The 23,467-nt window shown below is 40.8% G+C and overlaps 2 protein-coding genes across 7 annotated transcripts in view; one reads left to right on the top strand and one right to left on the bottom strand.

The window, feature by feature from the left end:
• The window catches only part of CRYL1 (crystallin lambda 1), a 62,997-nt gene extending 61,400 nt beyond the window's left edge, over nt 1–1,597 (bottom strand). For 2 of the 4 annotated variants that reach the window (XM_076328123.1, XM_076328125.1), the window contains exon 1: nt 1,422–1,597. In XM_076328123.1, coding sequence (XP_076184238.1) covers nt 1,422–1,582 — 161 coding nt within the window. In that variant the 5' untranslated portion in view covers nt 1,583–1,597. Of the gene's footprint in view, nt 1–1,001; nt 1,143–1,421 lie in introns of those variants that run through there. The other 2 variants (XM_076328124.1, XM_076328126.1) reach the window with 2 other exon arrangements.
• Nucleotides 1,598–9,418: 7,821 nt separating this feature from the next.
• Nucleotides 9,419–23,467, top strand: part of IFT88 (intraflagellar transport 88) — a 59,931-nt gene continuing 45,882 nt past the window's right edge. The window contains exons 1-9 of one of the 3 annotated variants that reach the window (XM_076328121.1): nt 9,419–9,801; nt 10,578–10,671; nt 11,686–11,748; nt 12,489–12,545; nt 14,257–14,310; nt 16,233–16,296; nt 16,373–16,442; nt 17,465–17,555; nt 22,580–22,684. In XM_076328121.1, the coding sequence (XP_076184236.1) occupies nt 10,582–10,671; nt 11,686–11,748; nt 12,489–12,545; nt 14,257–14,310; nt 16,233–16,296; nt 16,373–16,442; nt 17,465–17,555; nt 22,580–22,684 (594 nt within the window). In that variant the 5' untranslated portion in view covers nt 9,419–9,801; nt 10,578–10,581. Of the gene's footprint in view, nt 9,848–9,878; nt 9,958–10,577; nt 10,672–11,685; nt 11,749–12,488; nt 12,546–14,256; nt 14,311–16,232; nt 16,297–16,372; nt 16,443–17,464; nt 17,556–22,579; nt 22,685–23,467 lie in introns of those variants that run through there. The other 2 variants (XM_076328122.1, XM_076328120.1) reach the window with 2 other exon arrangements.

Genomic DNA, 23,467 nt, shown 5'->3' with positions numbered 1-23,467 from the left:
TGTGGGGTTTATTTTTCTTTTGAACTACAGAGCGTACAAAATAAGTCCAGCTCTCCCGACCCTTTAACACCTACGGCGAATAAAAGCTCCCCGAGCGCCACCGGTATGAGCCAGCTTTGTCACCATCACATGACAGCACCGAAACACATGTCCCGAGACCTCAAGCGGCCTCACTGCTAAGTTTGTTGCAGCCCACGCTTTTAGCACAGAATTGCAGCAGTGAGTAGGGGGCTGTTACTGTCTGGCAGGTTTTCTCCTCTCCCCACCAGATTATTGTTCAAATAGAGAACTTCAGTTTTAGCTCAAGAAGAGGATGAAACAGTGCATTCCCACACAAGTCAGCAATACCGCTGTATCTTGCGGCAAATAAGTATTACTGTAGGAGTGCCCGAGAGAAACTTAGGAGTTTCTTGACATAGTTGACAAACAGGATCTTAAAGCTGTGCTCAGATTTCTCCACTCCTCTTGCACACACACAAAACATTGCAATGAAAAAGGGCAGCAGTCTTTCAGACCTAAAGGACAACTTACTTCGAGTAGAGATGCTGTGGATGTTTGTTTGTTGTTTGTTTTGGGTTGTTTTTTTTAAAGTAGCACAGAGCTGTCAGGGACTTAAGCAAAAACACTCTTTCTAATGAGCCAAACAGGTGCATTCCCCCCCAGGTTCCTGAATTCCAGCAGCAGCACTAACCCACAGCTGGCCAGACCTACCTCGCCTTGTTCCCCTGCCCCAGCTCTGCTCTCCCCAGCGCAGACTCCACACACCGAAACCCACCGACTGCCCCGAATTAGCACCTCGCTGCGGCATCTGACGCCTGCAACGGCAGGGACAGCTGAGGCAGCGCCTCACCTGCCACGCTGAGGCAGCAAACCCACCTCCCCGCAGGCCGGACCTCGCCGAGACGGCGCCCGAGCCCCTTCACGCGTCCCCGGGCATCTGCTCCCAGAGCCCCCGGGGGCCGAGCCGGGCCGGCACCTCCTCCCCGGGACGCTGCACCTACCCGCGAGAGAGCCTTTACCTGCCGATGATCGCAACCTGCGAGGGCTCCATGCCTGCGGGGGCCGGGATCGGGAGATGCGGGATGAGGGGCCGGCACCGCGCCGCTGGTGCCACCTCTACCTTAATGCGCACCCGCCCCCCACCCACGGCTCCCGCCATGTCACGGCCGCCCCCATTGGCTCCTGCTATGAGGGCTCCGATTGGCTCCGCGCCGCGCCCCTCAGCGGCCGCTCCTCGAGCCGCCCGGCGGCCTTCGCTTCCCCGACGAGGAAAGAGCCCGCCCAGAGGCGGCGCGGGGAGCGGCCGCCCCTGGCCGGGTGAGAGCGGCTCCCGTGGCCCGTAGGCTCCCGGTGCCCTCCCCCATACCTCCACGGGCACGGAGAGGTCTCCCCGTCCCCGCTCACTTACCGGCGGTTCTCACCTGGGCCGAGTCCCAGCTCGCCTCCTTCCCCTCCCGATCCTCCACAGGCCGCGGGGGGCACAGCCATGATACCTTCTCTCACAGGATCGGCACCGTCTTCCCCACGAACTCGATGTGCTGACAGCACTGCTTTGGCCCCCGTGGGCAGGCAGGGCCCTCATGTTCACCCTCAAGCTGCACCAAGAGGTAGCAGGCGAAGGTGGTCACCCACAGGACGAGGGGCAGGCGGTCAGCCTTTGCCAGGACGGAGGCCTGCCTGTCATACCCCCTTTGGGGTGGGATGAGGCCAAGGTTTGGTTAAAGGCCAAGGTTTTACCCTGCCGTTAAAAAGGGCAGACCCCTATGGCCACATAATCAAAGGTGTTCAGGTACCCCCAGGGGAGCTCCCAGTGAAACTGAAACACCAGTGAGAGTCTGGGCCTTGGGATTTACAGCCACCTTTGAGGACACAAAGACCCCATCACACTTTGGCCAGAGACAGTACTAGAACACATCAAACGCCACTGCTCTCTATTTTTTGACAAGGGCACAAATTAATTCCAAAGTAAAGTTCAAATTTGAAACTAATTCCATACTTCTTTCACATTAAGCAAGGCCTTATTATTCTTAAAAATACTTTCTTCTTGAATTCTGAATTAAAAATATATTTTTGCTGTCCTTGGTTTTTATACAAAGACTTTAAAATTGTGCAAAAAATATGACGTTACAATGTCAACATAATTCTTTAAGCTGCTCTACAATATCTACTGTTCCTGTTGGCATGTTGCATTATTCATTTTTTCTAATTCTGTGTAGTTCCTACTCATCTGCATATTGCTCTGTAATCATGCTGGATATTCCTGAAAAGAGAAAAAAATTAACATTTTAAATTGTTACCAAATATTGTATTACTGTACTCTTAATATAGCTGAGAAATACTCGCAAGTTTTCTTGTGTTTCTGGCTTTCTGAAAAAAATAAAGTTGAAAACTAATACATTTGTTCCCAGAATAAATGTTTCCTAATTACTGATGAAGTTCAGTGAACCTTTGTTTGGCTATCATTACTTCTAGTTTCCAAGAAAAAAATAAAAATACCTACATAATCACTTTGTACATCCATCCCCAGCACTAGCACTTTGCTAATTCCAACCACATTCAACAAGGAGACAGAGATCTCGAAAGTATAAATTCCTAAAGGTTTCACAAAGACCACTCAATGGACAACAGGTGTAAAACCAAACTAGTATCTCCTTGGCTTCCAGACCTTAACACCACCCATATAACCGCAGACCTGCCAGTAGCTGGGAAATGTAGGTGGAGCAAAGTGGCCATAACTGGGCCACAGGAAGATTTAAGGAAGTGGGACAGAAGGGTGCAGGATGCCATGCCAGTTCTGCTGCTCATAGCTTGTGTAGGCTGGCACAGAAAGCATTTTTTTATGATTTTAGCAAGTACCAATTTTGCTCCTTCGAAGACTAATTCAAAATGGCATGACATGGTACGTTACAAACACAAAGACCTTAGTCTAGCCAAAGCGTAACTGAAGCAATCAATGTATACTTACTTTGTGAACTCAAGTTTTTACTTGAAAGAAAAAAAAAATTATGTTTGCAGAACATAAAACTAATGTCTCCTGGGCTTTGGAAACATGGTTTTCAGAACAAGTTCACCATCACTCCCATTTGGAAGTACTCAGCAGTTATTTTAATATTCTTTGACCTCCTGAGATGTGTATTTATACCTTAAGTTGTCTTAAGTAATAGACTATTAGAGACAAAAGCCATTACAGATAGACAAATGGATTCAGCAGAATTAAAAGCTCAGTTAAACTGTTCAGGAGGTGTTACTACAGGGGGTTGAGAGCTAATCACCGTTGTGAGAATAGCGATTACAGAGACTTGTAACTTCTGTTGGTGAACAAAACAAGAGGTCTGTGGCAATGAAATCTGAACTACATTATTATCATCCATATATTAGTGACAAAGCCACATAGCTCTGCATTAGTTATTTGATTAAGGTATGACAGCAGCCATATTTCCCACTGTTTGTGGTGACCAGACACATTGATGAGTCCAAACTGAATAGATCAACAGTGGAGAAAGAAAGAAGTTTGCAAGAAGAAAGGAAAATATAAAGAATTGTAAGTCAAGGGAGGAAAATATGATTTAAAAAAAAAAGCAAAGTTTCGTTTTTGTGTAATAGCGTAAGAATTTTTAGGCCCAGTACTTGCAGCCTCCATGAATAAGCGACAGTGATTCTCCTCCCTCTTCTGCAATTCACCTGGGAAGGACAGAAGGTACCCTAAGCCCAGAAACATCAAAAACCTATAACCAATAATATGGTGAAAGGTCCTGGGCTCCATTAGGGAATGGAAAGTAGGGCTTGTACTGGCAGCAGGAGAGGCCCAAGTGGAGCAAATATGCACTCACCGGCATATATATGCTTTCTTCTAAGTCCAACAGCAGTAGGAGCAGACTTGACTTGTGTTGGGAGCTGCAGAGTTGATCCCTCCATGTTTTTAGTCTCTCTCTATTGAGCATGCTCCACTGCTGCCCCACGTGAGGAGCTGAAACCTGCTACTGGTTGCGGAGAGGAGGTGGGTTTACTGCAAGGGAGGAGCAGGACGGTATAAAAGAGTTGTGTAATAAACAGGGGGAAATTACTAGAATTAACTGTGAGCCTTAGGGAGGTGGAATATGAAGGAGGTGTGAGTTCCCCCTTGCAGAAAATAAAGGAATTGCACGCTTCTAAAATACAGTGTCCTAGCCTGAGCTTTTGGCATGGGATGAAAACAGAAACATAGTTCACATCTGTTAAGTATTAGATCGGTTTAATACATTACTTGCTCACCAGAGCAACCAGAAAGTACATTTCTTTTGTAATGGACTATGGTACATTGCTACTATGTAGTACTGATCCTAATGGTTCAGAAAACATAATGCCTTAAAATGATAGCTTTAACTTAATAACTTTATTCCTATTGTGTAGAGTTCTAACTAATGGTTTGCATACTGTAATTATAACTAGTGATTATTTTAAAATTATGCTACAATTAAAACTATAATTTTAATTATTGCTAGTAGTTCGTGCAGTTAATTTGGGTGGTCTTTCACAGTGCAAATGGTCTGATGCAAATACTACCAATATTGCTAAAATGCTGATTCTTAAAGAAGCTATCTGCAGGAATCAGAAAGTAAATAGTAGTAAAATAGATATTACAAAAACATGATTCAGCAAAACTAGATGGAATTATATCCTTTAATAGTAAAAATACCTGTTAACAAGATAATTTTCCTGTTGCAAATGTCTTTTAAACCAAAACTACAATATATACATTATTCAAAACATATGTATTATTCATAATGAGGTTCTTCCACTTTGTTTTCAAATTGTGCGTATATTGATTTATTTACTTGCTTTACTAAATACAGACTATATAGTAAACTGATGTTTAGAGCAGAACTATACTGTATATTTTCCGCTTTTAGAATTGTTCTGAAATAGCTTTTAAGAACTTTCAATATTAACCTATAAAATATTTTTACCTAATTAATTCCTCATGAAGAACCTAACCCTGAAAACATTCTGATCCTTGTACTTATCATTGTGTCAAGAGTAGCTCTACAAACTTTATTTTCTAACTTGAATTCTCTTAACATAATTTATATATGTTTATGCACACCAACTCAGAGATCACAAATATACAACTGATTTTTAAATATCCTGCAAGAGACAAAAGGCTTCTTTAACTTATTGTTTCTATGTTAGGAAACATTAACTGGAAGAACTTTATGTTAAAAAGTGCTATAGAGGTGTGTTTTTAACAGCACAGAAATAATGAGCTAATATATAAAGATTTTAACACCCTGACTGTTCATACACTTGATAACGGAGGAAAGTAACATGCAATATGTATCTGTTTGTGAGATAAGTGAGCCCAGAGTATCAAGGCTGTAACATAGACCAGTCAGCAAAATACTAAACAGCTGAGTTTGGATTTTCAAGTATAGGAAGAGCTTGATCTGAGACTTTAATTTTTAATTGTCTTTAAAATAAATGTAGTTACCATTAACTTCAATTACCATTCAAATCTTAAATTTTCAACTAAAAAAAATATTTTGAAAGGTTATGTATTAGAAAGGCTTTAATTTTAAACGCATTCCGTATTTTCCTTCCCTTCAGTAATTTTTAGAGGTATGCTGACAAGATCCATTAGTTCCCAGAGGAGTAGTTAAATGCAGCTTCACTGTTTGTGGCAGTCGAGCTAGCTGAAGGGTCTCCGCATGACAGCAGAAAATTCTGAACACCTAGTCAGTCCAGAATTCAATGCTAGAAAATTACTTTTTAAAGATTATAATGGGAGAATTGCTTTTTCAATGCAGACCATTTTCTAAAAACACTCGTTAGTGGCTGATCAGACGAACAGTTAAACTGCCAGAGCAAGGGTAAGGTACACGCTAACGTGTAACGGGTGATTATAACAGGCAGACGGTGGCCAGTAACCCGTGAACCTGAGTTAGCAGATCCTGGGACAGTTTGAGTCCTTATTTGCAATGTTACCGCTGCAAAAAGACATATACACCATGTATTGAAAGGCAGAGAAATTCATCCTGTTTAAGAGTATAGCTTCATGGTCTCCTTAATCTGCCGTAAGTTTTCACTGAATTTACTGGATCAGGTACTTGATGTCTTGAAAGGTAACTGAACAAAAACCTGATCAGATCTGCAGTTTGCTTCAGCTGCACAAGCATCTAACTCGATGCCAGTCAGAAGACTGATCTGGGGCAGGAATGAAAATCAGAAAGTGGGAAAAGAATGGGACAACTTCATTTAGTGACAGTGCTGGCTTAATCCAATTTAAAATGATCAGGAATTCACAGCATACAACGTTGCTTGGGCTGTATACTAAATTTACTACATTTTTTTTGGCAGCTTCACATTCCAGGTTGCCCTCTGGATTTAGCCAAAACCAGTAAAGACAATTACATCATATGGGTTTCTCCCTGTAGCATGATCTTGTAAGAAGATGTCTTATAATCACAACCCACGAGTAAGGTCCCGTGTTGCCACAAAGGATCCTGAGATTTTTGGGGTTTGTGTTAAATCTTCATGCGTTAAAGTCTATTTATACTTCATAGCACCAGAAAAAAAATAATTGTAGATTGACACAGCTTTTAGAAACATAAATAAAGTCTGTTGAGACTCTCATGTTGTGAGGATGTCAGAAGTAGTAGCTGGACTGAGAGGCCTAAGGAGCTGGGCCAGGGAGTGTTCCCAAGCTCCTGACCCCTTGTGCATGCTCTGGCAGTGTGGGCAACATACAGCATTTCCAGGGGCTGGACCAGGCGCTGGAGTTGACTGTCTCTGGGGTTAAAATAGCCTGTTATAGTGTTAGCTAGTTATCATTCTCCCAAACAATTCCCAGTATGGTCACGGACCATACAGGCCAGAGACTGCTTCCAATAGCTGGTTTGAACGTATACATCCAATTTTGGAGGATACGAAAGTTTGATAATACGAACATGGTCAGATTCCAGTGGTGCCTCGGCACCGTTTCATTTACAAGATAGATGCACTGCCTCCTTATCACGGTGCCTTCTTTCCACTGCCCTAGATAATTGGGCTGAAACATCAGAATATGCTGGGCACCAGTATGCCCAGGTCCCCGATACGGACAAGCTGGGTAGCAGAGCTAGGGCTCTTGCCACAGAATGTACCTGCTGCTCAGGTACATATGAATGTGTCTGGGGACAATTAGAAAAATCTAAAAAGCATAGGCTCAATTATATATGAGGAGTCACAGGCAGAAAAGAGGGGCTAGAAATGTGTATATTTTTTTTTATGCTGAAGTTCATAATTTGTGGCAAGTAACTCACCTGAAAATTTTTCCCACCTCAAGTCTGTTATTCTGCAAAATACTTGTATTCCAGAAACTTCAGGTATAAGGATTCTCATGTCCAAAGGTCTCAAGTCTGAAGATTCTTTGTGAAAGTGGTTCACGCATGGAACGTGAACAGGTTAATGCAAGAAGTGATAATGTCTTAATACTTCTTTATGTTATCTTTGTTTCTCTTGTTGGGAGCCAGAGTAGAAAGACCTTTCACTCATATCCTCTGTGCCTTATCTCTTCAGAAAGGACTTTGAGGCTGAAAGAAGGTGAGCAGCAGAAAGCTGTGACATTGCATAGTGCTCACAAACCCTAACCATAAAAAGGGTGTTCTGACTGACTGTGCACTGTGTATTGTCTTTGCAGCTTTCTTATGCCATTAGCATAAGGCAGTAGGGGTAGGTTACAATTGGTCTCGTAAAATATTTTCTCTCTCAAAAATACTGTAGGCATGTTCAGAGATCCCTGCTCTATTCTGTTTCCCGTTTAGGCATGGGAAACTTTCCCCGGAGTGTAATGATTTGCTGTGGGCAAACCAGCTGACACTTGTCAGCGTTTCCAAAATACCAGCTAAGAGAAAGTAGTAAAAATGGTAGTAGGAATCATCTTTTTCTAAGATATTAGGGTCTTTAATTTTTTATTTTGTTTCAGAGACTATGGCAGATGGGAAGCTTTACCAACTTTTTTTATTGAGCTTTTCAGTTTTGAGAGCAGATTTCTCAGCTGAGAAATGGTGTGGCTGAGCACCCTGAGAGTGAGCAGTGACTGTGATGAGGTCTCTGCTTGGAGGTGCCGGATGCTGACCGAGAGCCGTGCCTGCCGGTGGAGCCCTACCATGCTGCAGAGGGCACAGGCCAGCAATAGTCTGGAGCTTGAGAAACATGCTAAGGGCACACACCGTGATGAGGTGCTCTCAGGTATGGGACATGTGCTGAAGCGCAAGGTTTGACAGCTATGCAAGAAGCCATTTACCTTACCATAGTAGATTTGCTTTTCTCTCACGATAGCAAATCTATAGCATAAAAAACCAATTTTCACCATAAAATGACAGCAGGTTGGCTTTACTCTTGGGAAGAGACACAAAGAAATTTAAACTAAGGATAAGGATGGGAGAGATGTCCTGAGGTCCCTACCAGCTTGAATTATTCTATGATCCTGTAATCCTAAATTCCCCCTTATGGAGAAGTCTAGAATATTCCCCCCATTCTGAATTTTAATTACTCTCTATTTAATGTTTCGGAAACACTAACTCATTTATCCTAATAATTTTCCCTTTGAAGTCGGTAAATATTATCCATGTCACAGACTTTTATTTGCACACAGCAAAGCAATGTCTAGCAGACAACAGATCTTGTTTCCATTTATGTTTTCCTTATCCCATAGACTAAAGGTAGGCAGTCTGACGAGTCTGCCATCCTTCACAGTAGTTTCATGTTCCTCTTCCAGAAGATGAGGAAAGCATAGGGGGAAACAAAATTTGTTTTTATGTCCATCATATGACACAACTTTTATTCCTTAGCACACAAGGCTCCCATCTTAGAAATATGCATAACCTAACTCAGGAAATTAAGTCTATGTTTAAATGTTTGCAGGATCAATTCAGAGTAAGTCCTAGAACAAGCGAAAAGTCGAATTTAGTTCGCATTTAGCTCAGTGATCAACAGTAATCCACTTGAAAAATCTGTCCAGAAGAGTTCAGAGCAGTAGTTTCCCATCTAAAAGATGGTCATGAAGATTTTTGGATTTGTGCGGGTTCCTCCCTGCAGTTATGCATTTTGGAGGACAGAATTTTCTTGCCATTTAATTTGCAAAAACGAGATGAGGGTTGGCTTTCTTTTTTTAACCCCAAGACTAAGCACGCCCAAGCCGATCCTGGCAGGAGGCGGAGGGGCGGTGGGCGAGCCGACAGCTCCGACAGCCGATGGGATGAATTTTGCGAGCAGCGCAGGCCCCTTCCGCCTGCGCGGCCTGCTCTTGCGCCGCCATTTCCCGCGGGACCGTCCCGTCACAGCAGGCGACGCCCACAGGGGGGCAAAGGCTTCGGCGGTCGCTCTGCGCATGCGCCGGGCCCGCGCGCATCCTCGGCACCAGCCCCGGATTGCGCCCTGCTCCGCGCTCGCCTCTTACCAACCAGGCGCGGTGCATTAGGGGACCGCGTCCGCCGGCGTCCCCCTTAGCAACGGGGCCCGGGCCGGGCCCGGCGGTCTCCGCCGCACTCGGGGCAGGGGGAGCGGGCCGCGGGTGACCGGAGAGCAGGCTGTGTGCGCCGTGCCGACGTGGGGGGGCGGTGACACCGTCGCGTTGGTTCCCTGAGCCTCTCGCCGACCTGCCGCGCTCTACCCGGGGCGTATCGCCGCCGCCCCCCGCTTCGGGCGCTGGCTGAGGAAACCCGCAAGAAGGAGCGATTCGGCTTCGGGCCGTGGTGGCACCGCCTACGGCTTAGAGGAGGCCCCAGCCAAGTGGGAAGCAGTGGGGGACATCCTCCTGCTGGAGAGGAACCGTCCCTCAGTGGGGTGTGCAGCGCTTCGTCCTGGCTAAGGCTTACCTGGCAAACTGCATGTATTTCGTATTATAGCTGAAATCAAATGTTATCTTCAGATTTTTATGAAAATAGGTAGCCAGGCAAAGAGAGACCTCCTTAGTGTCCTCAGTGAGGGAAGGACCATAAGGTGAATGCAGCTGTATTAGACACTGAAGTATTTGTGAAGAAAGACATTGGAACCCAGGCATCTTTAATTCTAATTTTTAAAAACTGCTTGAGTTGAAATGGCAAGATTATATGAAGAGTATTGCATATAGAGAATAGCTGTGGCTGTATTGATGTAAGGACACGGGTAAAAGAAGGAAGACTTGAAGCTAGAAGAGATATCCTTCATTAGACTGACTACTATGGTTTGGCCTAATAAAAAAAGGCAAACTTTAGAATATGAGAGAATTATCTTAAATGTGAATTATCTGAGAATGTAAAGCTACCATTCTAAAAGTAGTACAGTTACTTGTTATGATCATTTACTTTTAACAATAAATATCTTTAAAACAATTTTCATGACAGTGGTATAAATACCTAACAAAATCTAATTCTATGAAATGGTGCAATTTAATATTGTTTATAGGTGAACCCTAGCTTTTATGACTAATCATAGCTTATTTTTAATTTCAAAGGCAGCAATTAAAAAATGAAATTGGAGCTCTTTTGAACTTGTAAACCTTATTGCTATTTATATTTAACATTTTTAAAGATTTGTATAAAATCACTGAGATAATATTTGGCATGTTAAATGTTTCACAGAAAAATGATGCAAAATGTGCATCTGGCTCCTGAGGATGATGAAGATGATCTTTATTCTGGCTACAATGATTATAATCCCACATTTGACACAGAGGTAAAAATATTTGCTGTTTCCCACCTTTCCCATACATAGTATTTTAACTTCTAAGTACAAGATAAAAACATGGGTACAGTAATGTGCAAGTGTACTACTGCTTTGAAGTGAAATTTTCTTTAGCAAGAAATGTATAGAGTTTCACCAGGATCTTTTTGAATAGGGGTTTTTTTTTTTACAGTTTTCTATTCCAACAAAATACTTGTATGCATCTCATAGCAGATTAATATGCTTTAATGGTTAGAATTTATGAAGTATAAAATCCTAGTTATTTGAAGGCCATATTCACATTCAGGCACATTCAATGTGGTGTTTCCCAGACAGTGTGCAGCAGCAAGTTTTCTGATAAAAGAGGCTACTTACTAGTCAACAGGTCATTGATCTCTTACTGCTGCAGCTGAAGGAGATTACAGTAGAGTGGAGTCCTGCAGGTTGCTGTGCAATTGGTAGAGCATCTGGGATGACTTACAGTAACCCTGCAGACCACTTTCTGGTAACTGCTGGTGTAGTGGAATTGGAACAACAGGGGGGTCATTTGGTCCAAACCCACTACCCTGCTCAAAGCAGGGCCAGTGTTGCAAGACCTGGCATCTTGTGTGAAATCCCAATGCCAAATTTATGGGAGTTACAGCATGACCTCAGAGACATGAGATACCTTAATGTATTGGCATGACAGGCATTAATGTTAAAATTTAGAAGTAGTGCTAGTAGTAAGCTTTTGGACAGAAATAAAATTTCATGTTATATTTTATCACTACAGCTCTGCTTCCTCAGTGTGTATTTTTCAGAGAATAATGACTTTTTACATTTCCTAATCTAAAATACCAAAAAAGATTGACCAAATAATATAATCATTATTTATTGTCAGTAAAACCTGTCATTCAGTTATCTTCAAGTCAAGTATTTTTGGAAGAACTGTTTTTTTACCTATCTGCTTTCAGTAGTCATAAGGTTCTGGAATTGTAGCTTTGGGTGCTGTGGTTTTAAAAGGGTTGATTATTTTATCTTTTCTAGGATTTAGAAAATGATGTAGCTTTTCAACAGGCAGCAAGAACAAGTCATGGTAGAAGACCCCCTGTAAGTACCTTTTAAAATATATTGCAATAGTGTAGACTTTCTCTAGAGCCCTAGCTCTAATTTTGGCACTGGTACAAACTTATCTTGGGAATCTCTTTATCTTTTTTTTGCCTACTACTAACATGAAGATACAGACTTTAGTTATTTATATGAAAAGTAAGTAAAAAATTAGCAGAGCACAACTTCCATTAAGTTCTGGAGTTAAGCTAGAGCAAGCAAGGAACTTCAGTTGGAAATGTGTATTCTTGTTTGATCAAATGAGATAAAACCGTGTTAAAGAGCAAAATGATACATTCTGAAAGGACTTCGTTTAATACTCTACACATAGAATTACTTGCTCTGACATATAATTATAAGGTTGAGATACATACTAGACAGTGGGATTTAGAAAACCGTGTGTTATTGTTCTGATCTTTTTTTTCTCCATATAATTTACATTATATTTAGTTTTGAAAACTGATATGATTAAGTCACAGCTAAATAAAAGTAAGAAAATTAAAGTTGGCACCTGCACTTTAGAAGTACATACTATATGTCTAAAGAAGAGCTGGAACTGTCTAATGTTACTTCTTTGCCAGAATAATCTGGTTCTACAATGAGAATCCTTTCTATAACAATTGAAGCATTATTTCTATGAATTCACTATAGAAACTATATAGAAAGACTGATAATTAACACATATGGTTGTTAATTGGTGGGGGTTGGTTTGGTTGGTTGGTTTTGTTTTTTTTCCAACCCAGGTGACAGCCAAAATTCCTGGTACATCAGCTTCAAGACCTTTAGCTACTGGATTTGGGGTATGTTTTTGTTCTGTTGTATTCTTAATGAAAATGAGGTATTTACGAAAAAATAAACTCACCATTTAATCCGTTGCACAAAGTGAGCTCTTTTTATCTTAAGTATTTCCTTCCAGTGAACTACATGTATTCATTAATTTTAATTAATGAATTTAACAACTCCACACTTGGTCAAGGCATGGATACTGATTTTTTTTTTTCTTTTTTCTTTTTTTTTCCCCCCCCAAACCATACAGCAAATCAACTTCTGTACTGCATAAGGCAGTAGATTCCGAGGTATTAACCTGATTTTCTTGCAGGGGGAACTGGATGGATTGTTATTTGGGCTTGGGAAAGTTTTCTGAAAGTTAAGGTGAAATTAAGTCTTAAAAAATATCGGCTTTCAAATCACCTCTAGTTTAATCAGAAAAAGTTGGTTATATTCTTTGGTATACTTAACCCATTGTAACTCTTAAATAATTAATGCTTTAACCTGGTTTGCTATGGAAACAGAAGTTAGGCACTAGTGATATATCCACTGTCCCCTTATCCCAATAAATTTTCAACCTGTTAGCTTGTCTCAGTCAAATTTGAAAAGACGATGCTCTTAGATATAAAGTTCCTGTAAGTTTTATGACAAATAAAGAAGGGAGATTACATTGCTTTGATCTCTTACGCAAATTAGCTGGATAACAATTTCAAGAACACCTAAATTCTATTATAAGTCATTGAAATTCAACCTTTACTCTGAACCTTCTGTTACCTGCTCCTTCCTTTTGAGACTGCTTTTTCTTAGCAGTTGTGTTTGCAGATGTTTAGTGTAGTACCATGCTGTGACTGGAAAAGCTATCTTGTTAAAGGAGTGCACCAAAAGGCACTTCCTAAGGATAATAGACTGAAATGTTTATCTGCATTAGTAGAGCTAGAAACCTCCAAAGCATTGTCCAGTCCACAGTACTACCTGTTTCACTCTGCAGATTTGCTTCTCCTACACTAGAGTCCCTGTTAATGTAGATTCAGCCTCAGCAGAAAAAATGAAAAACAGTCATAATGTGTGATGGATAGTGGGTAAAATAGTAAAACATAGGCCTCCAAGTGGGAATTAGGGGAATACTTTTTCATGGCCTGAAACCCTTTATTTTTGTCTGTTTGTATTGTATGTAGCAACCTTTAGCACTTACTACTAAATATTTCACATTTATTTCTTTACATTTTTTAACACTGCTACAGAAGGACAGTATGCAGCATGTCAGCTAATGGAAAGATATCCATTGGCAATTTCAAAGTATATCTGTATTTGTTGTAAAATAAATCTTCATGAAAGTATGACTTAAAATCTGCCCCTATGTTAATCTCATCAGCTGTACTCAGAATCTTACTGAAGTATTTTGTGTAAATTACTTGTTCAATTTGAAGGTAGTAATTTAAATAATTTAATAATGGAACATACTGCAGCCTCAGATAAATTTCAGTGTAATTTTTTTTAAAAGGTCTGGTGGAAATATCCAAATACATAAAAAACAATATTGTGAATTTGTGCTAACTGAAGTGTTCAACATCTTTAAGTCTGCCAGGCGCTGGCAGTATATTGTGTATGAATAACATAAATGGGAATTTTGGTATGAACTTATGTGAGAGTTAGATCAACTCTTAAAACTCAGTGTACATAAGCCGTTACAGGCTTCTAATACTTTGTGAATTCTAGTTTCAAACAATTTACTTATTTTTGTAGTCAAAGGCAACTTTAACTTCATCTATGGGAAGACCAATGACAGGGGCTATACAGGTAAAAGTTTCAATATTTACATTTTTATATTGATTTGGAACAATGAAGTTTTCTGATAAGTGTTTGAGTTTGATACAAGTATTTAACAGTTCATTGAAATAATACAAATTATTACACTGTTTTAATTTGTCCTTTTTTGAAAATGCTTCTGTCAGAAAGCATGAGGGTTGTGATGAATTTGAGCACAGGATTGCAAGCAATACCAGTGTAGTGCTTTTTAACACTTACTGACATGCAATGAATAATTTTTCTTTGAAATAGGAAAGAGGTAGATTCTGGTTTTCATGTTTTTCTTATATACTTATACTCTAATAGAATCTGCTGCAATTTACCAATGACTTTCTCACCACCATCCTTAAGTATATTGACTTAATTTTAAATATATCTATAGCTACTATATTCTTTTGTGTCAGCCCAGATTGGGAACAAGAATTATCAGGGAGCATCAAGAGTAGGGCTACTCCCTAAGGGAAGGCAAGCTAGGACCCCAGAGGGAAATTGCACGGCCAGCAGTGCAGGGGCCTCACCAGCCAGGACCCAGTCCCACAATACCTGAGCAAGGCAAGTAGGATCAACCCAGAAATGGTGGCCATGTCCAACCAAAAGTCCAGAACATAAGGCAATATCATGGTGGTGAGGCAGGTCCAAGGTCAAGCCAATAAGTCAATGCATAGGCCAAGGTTAGGACCAATGATCACTGGCCAGGTCCATAGTGAGAAGGCAAGGCTAAGATCAACCTAGGAGGTCAGTCCACAGGTTGAAATCTAGATCAAGGGACTCTGTGGCCAGGCATAGTTGCGCCTGATGTGGAAACCAGTAGTCCTGCAACAAAGCTCAGGCAGGGGCTGAGGGACCAGGGTTAAGCTTAAATAAAGCTGCTGGACCCATGGGTAGGGTGTGTGGCTGGAGGCCCAGGTGGGTCTGGTCAGGGCCATTAAGGTTTATTAGTTTTCCTGTATATAAGGTTTCCTGTCAGTGTCCTGACAGGAAAGTTTAATAAGCTGGTATGGTGTGGGGTCAAACATTCTTGTGCTGGGATGCATTGTCTGGTAGTAAGTTACAAATACAAAGAAATTGTAGTTCGTTTGTGCCTCTCTTGGTTTAGATAAAGCAAAACATTCTGTTCCATAATATCATAGGATTCTCTTTATTGTCAATAAAAATTAAAAAAGCAACTGAGTTCTAAAACAGCGTGACAGTAAGCTAGAGTACATTACAGATCTCAAGACCAACAATTCTTAAGAATTTTCTAAAAATGAGAGATGTTTGAAATTAAGTATTCTGAATACATACAAAATTTACACAAAGAAATAAATGTTCCTTTGTGTCAGTTACGGTTTCCCGATAGTGTTTGCTCCTCTACTTTGTAGACAGTTATTATAGAATCATAGAATACCAGGTTGGAAGGGACCTCAAGGACCATCTGGTCCAACCTTTCTTGGCAAAAGCATGGTCTAGACAAGATGGCCCAGCACCCTGTCCAGCTGAATCTTAAAAATGTCCAATGTTGGGGAATCCACCACTTCCCTGGGGTGATTATTCCAATGGCTGATTGTTCTCATTGTGAAAAATTTTCCTCCTGTGTCCAGTCGGAATCTTCCCAGGAGTAGCTTGTACCCATGTCTTTTCCATGTGACTCCTTGTAAAAAGGGAATCTCCATCTTCTTTGTAGCCACCCTTTAAATACTGGAACATGGTGATAAGGTCTCCCCTAAGCCTTCTTTTCTCAAGGCTGAACAAACCCATATTATATGATGTATAATATTTGAGAAATAAAAACATTTTAAAAAATACTCAGTTTGCTGAGGTGGTAACAACTGATTTTTGTATTTAACGGTTTTGTAATATGTAACTGATGTCCGTACCGTCCACAATCTATTTTTTAGGAAGATTATTTTAATATGTCTTCCTTTTTATTTAAGGATGGGGTTGCTCGACCAATGACAGCAGTGCATGCTGCAGGTTACACTAAGGCAGTCATGAGAGGTATGGTTTGTAGAAATCACCAGCTGCCAGAGGGAGATGTTATTTTACAATTTTCAGTACTCTGTTAATTTTGCAGGTTCTTCATTTGATCCTCTTGGCCAAGCAAGAGGTCCTGCTCCACCTCTGGAAATGAAAAATTCAGACAGGTTTGTTCAGTTTTGCATTAATTTATTTCAAAGCATTAACAGCAACAAAGAAACAACCATGAGTAGAGTTTAAAAACATCCAGGCAGTTATGAAACCTTGAGGGGTCAAACTCTCAACTTTGTGGAATAATGCCACAAACATTTATGCATGTGGTTAGCTGATTTGCCAGAGCAGTTGCACTGACTTTCAGGAATGTCTGTTTTCAGTGTTTCTGGTTCTGACTGTAGCTTAGCAGCCTGGACGTAGTTGTTGCCACACAAATGCTGTGATGCTTATATGGAATTGTGGAGGATTATGGAAGAGTGTGTGACAGGCAAGAAACACCATGATTCATGCAGCTCTCTGGGAAGAACTTGGGGGAATTTTGCCTGCTGTTTCTCTCTGTTCACTCTGACCTTAGCACTTGAGGTAAAACTGAGGTTGTGAAAGTTTTGCAGGCTGGTGTGAATGTTGGGGAGTTCACTGAGAACAAGTAATTGAGCTTTTCAATACAAAAGTTGTATTCCTCAAATACAGCTACGTAGGAATAGGGAATCCTGCTGAAATGTTTGGTTATTTAACTGAGAAAAAAATCTAGATTAATAACAACTTTTTATTAAAGTATAGCTTGCAAATGCAGATTTTAAAGTTATCTGTGCAATTAAAGGTTCAATTAATTGCTCTTAATACAATATTTCATTTCACTAGGTGTTTGATTTGAAAGTTTTACCAGCCCATCTGTTTGTTCTGTCATTACTTCTCCTGAACAAATTGGGTCCGTGAAATTTGCATGTCTGTCTTCTATCTATAAGAGGATTTATGTTTTCTTAGGTCTCTGTTCTCAAATTAAAAGTGTGAATGTGATATATTTGGAGGATCTTCTCTGGGCATAGTTTCACATTATATTTTCTTTGATGGGAAAACCAGCTATTTGTGATGTGATACATCATTATGTTGTTTTATTGAGACTATCCTGTGTAAAAGCTCAGTGTTTGCAGTTACGTTACTAGTGTTAATTCTTTTATTGTTATTTTTATTTTAGTTCAGAAGAGAAGATTAGGCAGTTGGAAAAAAAAGTGAATGAACTGGTTGAAGAAAGCTGCATTGCCAACAGCTGTGGAGACTTGAAATTGGTAATTTTTCTGGATTTCACTTCACTTTTGCTATTATGTGAAGAACAGTTTGTATACATAGATGTTTCAAACTGACTTGGGTTCAAACATTTCAAGTTATTAAAATCTTAATTCTAATTTTGCTACGACTCTTCTAATCCAGTGATGCTTTGTATTGCCAAAAAAAAGGTAGGAGCTGTATTTCTTGTGTATATATTTATTAAGATTTCAGTGTTACAAAAATGCTCTTTCCCATATCTCCATTGGCCTCTTCAAATGGGTCTGATCAATTAGTCATGCTGGCACAGATTTGCCCAGTCTAACCTATGGACTCTGTGGGAGTGGGTGACCTTTCTTCAATACCAGGCTTGTAATTGGCATCTTTGCAGCATTTCATCCTCAGACGTGTAAGGATCTTGTCTAAGTGACATTCTATTTCCTTGATGTTGCTTGGGCTTTTTGGATAATGTAATTTTCATCCAGGACTGGTGCTCAGCACCAGGGTCAATCTCACTTAAGCCACCTCCGCAGTACCCTTTCATGTCAGGGGCTGTTTGGTGCTATAGCATATGGTAGACACTATATTGCTTTTGTTGCACCATAAGAGGTCAGCATCAAGATGAACTATTTCATCTTCTTTCAGTCCTTCAGACAAGGGGACCTGCCAAGCTAAGCAAACCCTAAAGTGCAAACACCAGTATCCTTCATAGGACAGTGGCAATAAAGCACATTAACCTTGGGTTCCAGTGTGTCAAAATAGCATCTAACTCTTCCTCTTAGGACCAGGCTTATGTTTTATTCCATATGCTTTGGACTGGCCAGTTCCAGCTCCTAAACTACTGGAGGCAGAGCAGGCTCAACTGTTAAAATTAATGAGATACATTGGGTTCTTAGGGATGTAGACTTCCTTTGTGCTCATCTGTTGCCCTCTCAAGTTGATGGCATCTGATCCATAAGGGGAAAAAATTAGCTAGAGCTATGAGAGATGATGTTTCTTGCTCAGTCATCTGAGCTGCAAAATTTTTTTAGTCTAGGAGTGTATTCTGAGGAGGTATTGTTAGAGTGCAAGAATGGGTAAAGCATCTTTCCTGATCTGCTTAATACTGTCCAATACAGATCCTAGGCTAGATGGCCTTTGGTTTGATCAAATTCCCATGTTTTGGAGACTAAGAGCTCCAAAATTTGTTACAAAGATTGCAAATGGTCTGTAATGGTCTGAGCCTTGCTACAAATCAGGAAAATGGCATCATTTGTCCATTGTACACAATGTCTATATTTGTGAATCAATCAATAGGTTTGTGGATTGGTTACTGGCACAGTTTTGGCCCAGGCTAACTAGCATTTTTCTAAACAGTTCCTAGATATGGCTGAAGGTTACTATGGATAAGGAACTATTTCCAGTAGGCAGTTTGAATGTATTTGATCTGTTGTAGAGGGTACTAGAGCAATGTTGTGCCAGTTAGTAGTGGCTGAATAACAGGCTCTAGCCCATTTGATTTACATCTAGTATAGATGTAATTAGTGAGTTCAAGCTGTTTGGACAAGTTAGCACTTTTAATAAATGTTGTCTTTTTTTCTGACACAAAGGAGTATTTATCCACGCTCTGATTCAGACAATTTCAAATATCTCTTTAGGTCTTGTAAAACATGGTGGGTACAGCATCATTTAATCTTACTCAGCTGTCTTAATGTATGGGTAGTCTTAGCTGCAGTTTGGATCTGTTAAGAAGCATGCAGTCCATCTTTTGATAGATCATCTTTGTTCAGAAGTCTTTGTCTTTGCATTGAGATCTGGAATTCATTCAGCTCTCCGGAGCTATGCTGGACCCAGTGGTAGTGAGGGCTTTCTTATCTTGAAGGGACTTTATATTGTCCGGTGCTTTCCACACACAGTGAAGGCCTCCTTAGCTCTTTTATGCAAGGTGATACTGTGTGCCTGTATGATGCTTCTTATCAGGCTGCATATGTTATACTTACAATCTTACCTACATTTGGCGGGTTTCTTAAGTAGTAATCCTTTATTTACATGTTTCAGGCCTCCTGTAGTGATATATTCCATGTTACAGTGGCAGGAGCTGCCTTTTGTTTGTAGAGAAATATCCAGCATTTCATTAAGAAGCATACTTGGCACGAGGTTTTCTCCTTTCTTTAAAACAGCAGTTTACCTTTGGAATCATAGAATAGTTTGAGTTGGAAGGGACCTCTAAAGGTCATCTAGTCCAACCCCCCTGCCGTGGGCAGGGACATCTTCAACTAGATCAGGTTGCTCAGAGCCCCGTCAAACCTGACCTGGAATGTTGCCAGGGACGGGGCATCTACCACCTCTCTGGGCAACCTGTGCCAGTGTTTCACCACCCTCAGCGTCAAAAATTTCTTCCTTCTATCTAGTCTAAATCTACCCCCCTGTAGTTTAAAGCCATTCCCCCTTGTCCGGTCGCAACAGGCCCTGCCAAAAAGTTTGCCACCATCTTTTTTACAAGCCCCCTTTAAGTACTGAGAGGCTGCAAGAAGGTCTCCCCGAAGCCTTCTCTTCTCTAGGCTGAACAACCCCAACTCTCTCAGCCTTTCTTCATAGGAGAGGTCTTCCATCCCCCTGATCATTTTGGTGGCCCTCCTCTGGACCCACTCCAACAGGTCCGTGTCTTTCTTATGCTGAGGGCTCCAGAGCTGGACACAGTGCTGCAGGTGGGGTCTCACCAGAGCAGAGGAGAGGGGCAGAATCACCTCCCTCGACCTGCTGGCCACGCTTCTTTGGATGCAGCCCAGGATACGATTGGCCTTCTGGGTTGCGAGCGCACATTGCTGGCTCATGTGCAGCTTTTCATCCACCAGTACCCCCAAGTCCTTCTCGGCAGGGCTGCTCTCAATCCCTTCATCCCCCAGCCTGTATTGATACCGGGGGTTGCCCCGACCCAGGTGCTGACCTTGCCCTTGGCCTTGTTAAACCTCACAATTTTCACACAGGCCCACTTCTCGAGCTTGTCCAGGTCCCTCTGGATGGCATCCCATCCCTCTGTCGACTGCACCACTCAGCTTGGTGTCATCTGCAAACTTGCTGAGGGTGCACTCGATCCCACTGTCTATGTCATTGATGAAGATATTAAACAGTACCGGTCCCAGTACGGACCCCCTGAGGGACCCCTCTGGAACTAGTACAGCAAGAGTGTACTTTTCTTGTCAGTGATTTTATGTCTCATGTAGTGTGAATATTTTCAAATACAGAATAGGACATTTGCCCTATTAGACTATGACTGGAAGATTTCAGTAGTCTTGAGGACTGCCTTTCAGGATGGGTAACATCACATATCTTTTTGTCTACTACAAAGAAGCATTGTATCAATTGGTTTTGAGAAAAAAGCTGTCCCAGCTTTCTGAATGCATTCTTGTTTCTCTGGTTAAAAAGCCTGGTATATGCCTTTCTTCAGTTTGTGCAGCAATTCCAGTGATCCTGATCAAATTAAGACAAGATCAAACATTGATCGTCTTGATTGTGGTAGGTCAGCCTAGACAGTTCTGATATCAGGATGGTACTGTACTGTGTGAGGACTGCCTTTATGCTTGTGCCTACTAGGACAACCGTTTGGAATCCTGGTCTACCTCAGTCACACTCCTTTCCAATGATTTTTGGATTATCTGTTGAGCTAATAGCCTGATAGCTCCTTTGGAGAGAGGGATTTCACTTAGCAAATCTTCACCTAGCAGTCCACACTGTAGGGAGTTTACTTCCTTGGGGAATTAACAAGAAGGTTTGTAACAGTGAAACTCTTGAGTCCTAAAGTGGGACTTAAGTCTGGTGTTTAGACTGGATGGATCTTTGTCAACTTGAAGGGTGGACCCTCTTATGTTGCACTTTTGTAATAAAACATTTTTTTTTTCTGCTGCTGATAGCTTCTGATCAGAGAGTATGAAAGAAGTCTATCCATTTTTTTATGTTCATTTACGACAAGTATCCTTACAGACCTATTCTAATTTATTTCTGATATAATGTCTGAATTTCACCTTCACTAGGAGATGAGCCAACCTGTTTTGTTAATTTTTCTTGAGCCTCTTGCATGTGTGGCCAAGAGTGTTCTTTGTTTCTTGATGTCAAAGGGTTGTTTCTTATGTAGATTATACCAGACCATTCTGAGGGTCCTCTAGGATGTTTGTATTAGTTTCTGACAAGTCCAGCAGACTATCTGTTTTCCTGCAGAAGTCATCAAAGTTGCCAGCTCATTATCTATAAAACAGCCAAGTTGGATTTGCCTTCTATCATAAGGACTAAGAATCAAGCTATATCTTGAGAAGTACTTCCTTCACCGCTAACTGCCAAATAGCTACCTTGAATGCTAGCCGTTACTTTTTTAACCATTGCGCCCTTGCAGAGGCATACAGAACTGCTGATGGCACTTGTAGACCTGTAGCATTACTTGCATGAAGGGTCTTGACACCAATCTGCGGAAGATTATCATTGGATAAAATAGTAATTTTGGAGTTACTCAAATTGTGAACGTATATGTGAAATACCACTTGTGGATAGCTAAAAAAGGGAAGCAATTTACCAGCATCCAGAATTAGTCAAGGTGTATGTACAGCATACATTTGTGTAACATGCGCATTTACTTCCTGCCTTCACTTTCTTCCTTTCAGCACCTTCTTGCACTGGGGTTCTGCAACTAAGGAAACATGCCAAAGCCTAAACGCTCCCTCTTTTTTCTTTTTTTTTCCTTTTTTTTTTTTTAAACACTTATGTGTACTTTATTCTATTCTACTTATATTAATCATAGAATCTTCTAGGGTCGTAAGTGATTATGGTGTATATATGTGTGTGACTATACTTCTCTAAAATTATGCAGCTAAGAAGACTTAAATGACTGTATGTCTGCTTATTGCTAATTAACACCTTTCTGTGGGTTATATTGCTACTTTTCAGGCATCGGGTACAATCTGTGCATCTAAAGAAAATGGACATGAGTATATTCTTTTCATACTTGTTTTGAATGTATTTTTGCTGTCTTGGGTTAGTAAGATTCGAGGCATTGCTAAATTCTAGTATTTTATTTAAGGCTCTGGAAAAAGCAAAAGAGGCTGGAAGAAAGGAAAGAGTATTGGTGAGACAACGTGAACAAATTGCTACTGCAGAAAACATCAACTTAGACCTCACTTACTCAGTAAGTGCTTGGAAATCTTCAATGAGTGAAAGATGTTGATAGCAAACCTTCTAAAGAGAAATTTCAGTGCTTGCGGAGTGCGTGTGTGTTGTAATGCTCCTAGCAGTGTACCAGATCAGATACAGTCTACGCTTGGGGGCAGGGGAAGTTTATGAAGATAAAGTGAATGACTTCTTGAAGTTAAAAACTTAACACTGGATTGCAAAGATCCATTTATATCATGGAGTCTATTCCCTTGCAAGCTCCAGTACTAGAGAAACCACGTAGTCCACATTAAGTGAAGAAGGATGCCCATGAGCATCTATTCCAGCTACCTACTCACATATAGAACATGCATATCAAAATATAAAAGATGTAAACCCAGTACTTCAAAAATAGTCTAGAAAATGTAACATGCCAAGAGAAGAAAACAGGAGAGATCAGACACTGCCTTTAAGTTGAACCATAAAGTGACAGAGAATATATTACATGAAATAGGATATATTAATATTCCTAAATCCTGAATCTTAAAGCAGGTATCTAGATTTACATTCTGGTTTTCAAATTAATAGTAGACTTTTTGTAAAAAAAGGATACAACATAATACTTAGGGGGAATTTAAAGTTGTACACCAGGTAGTGCTGTAGAGAAAATTATTAACAATGAATACATTGAGTTAGGCAGACCTAGTAATTTATTTTATGGTGAAGGTCAGAGTAAAGCTGGGGAAAAGTGGAGATATTTTACCTGACACCAACAGAATTTCTGTTTTGAAACAGCAGTTTGGAAAAATTCTCTCTCCGT

The sequence above is a fragment of the Aptenodytes patagonicus genome, chromosome 1 (genome assembly GCF_965638725.1).
Source record: "Aptenodytes patagonicus chromosome 1, bAptPat1.pri.cur, whole genome shotgun sequence".
NCBI classification, from domain to species: domain Eukaryota; kingdom Metazoa; phylum Chordata; class Aves; order Sphenisciformes; family Spheniscidae; genus Aptenodytes; species Aptenodytes patagonicus.
Note: the sequence above shows the minus strand (reverse complement) of the source record. Positions and strands in the feature narration are given on the sequence as shown.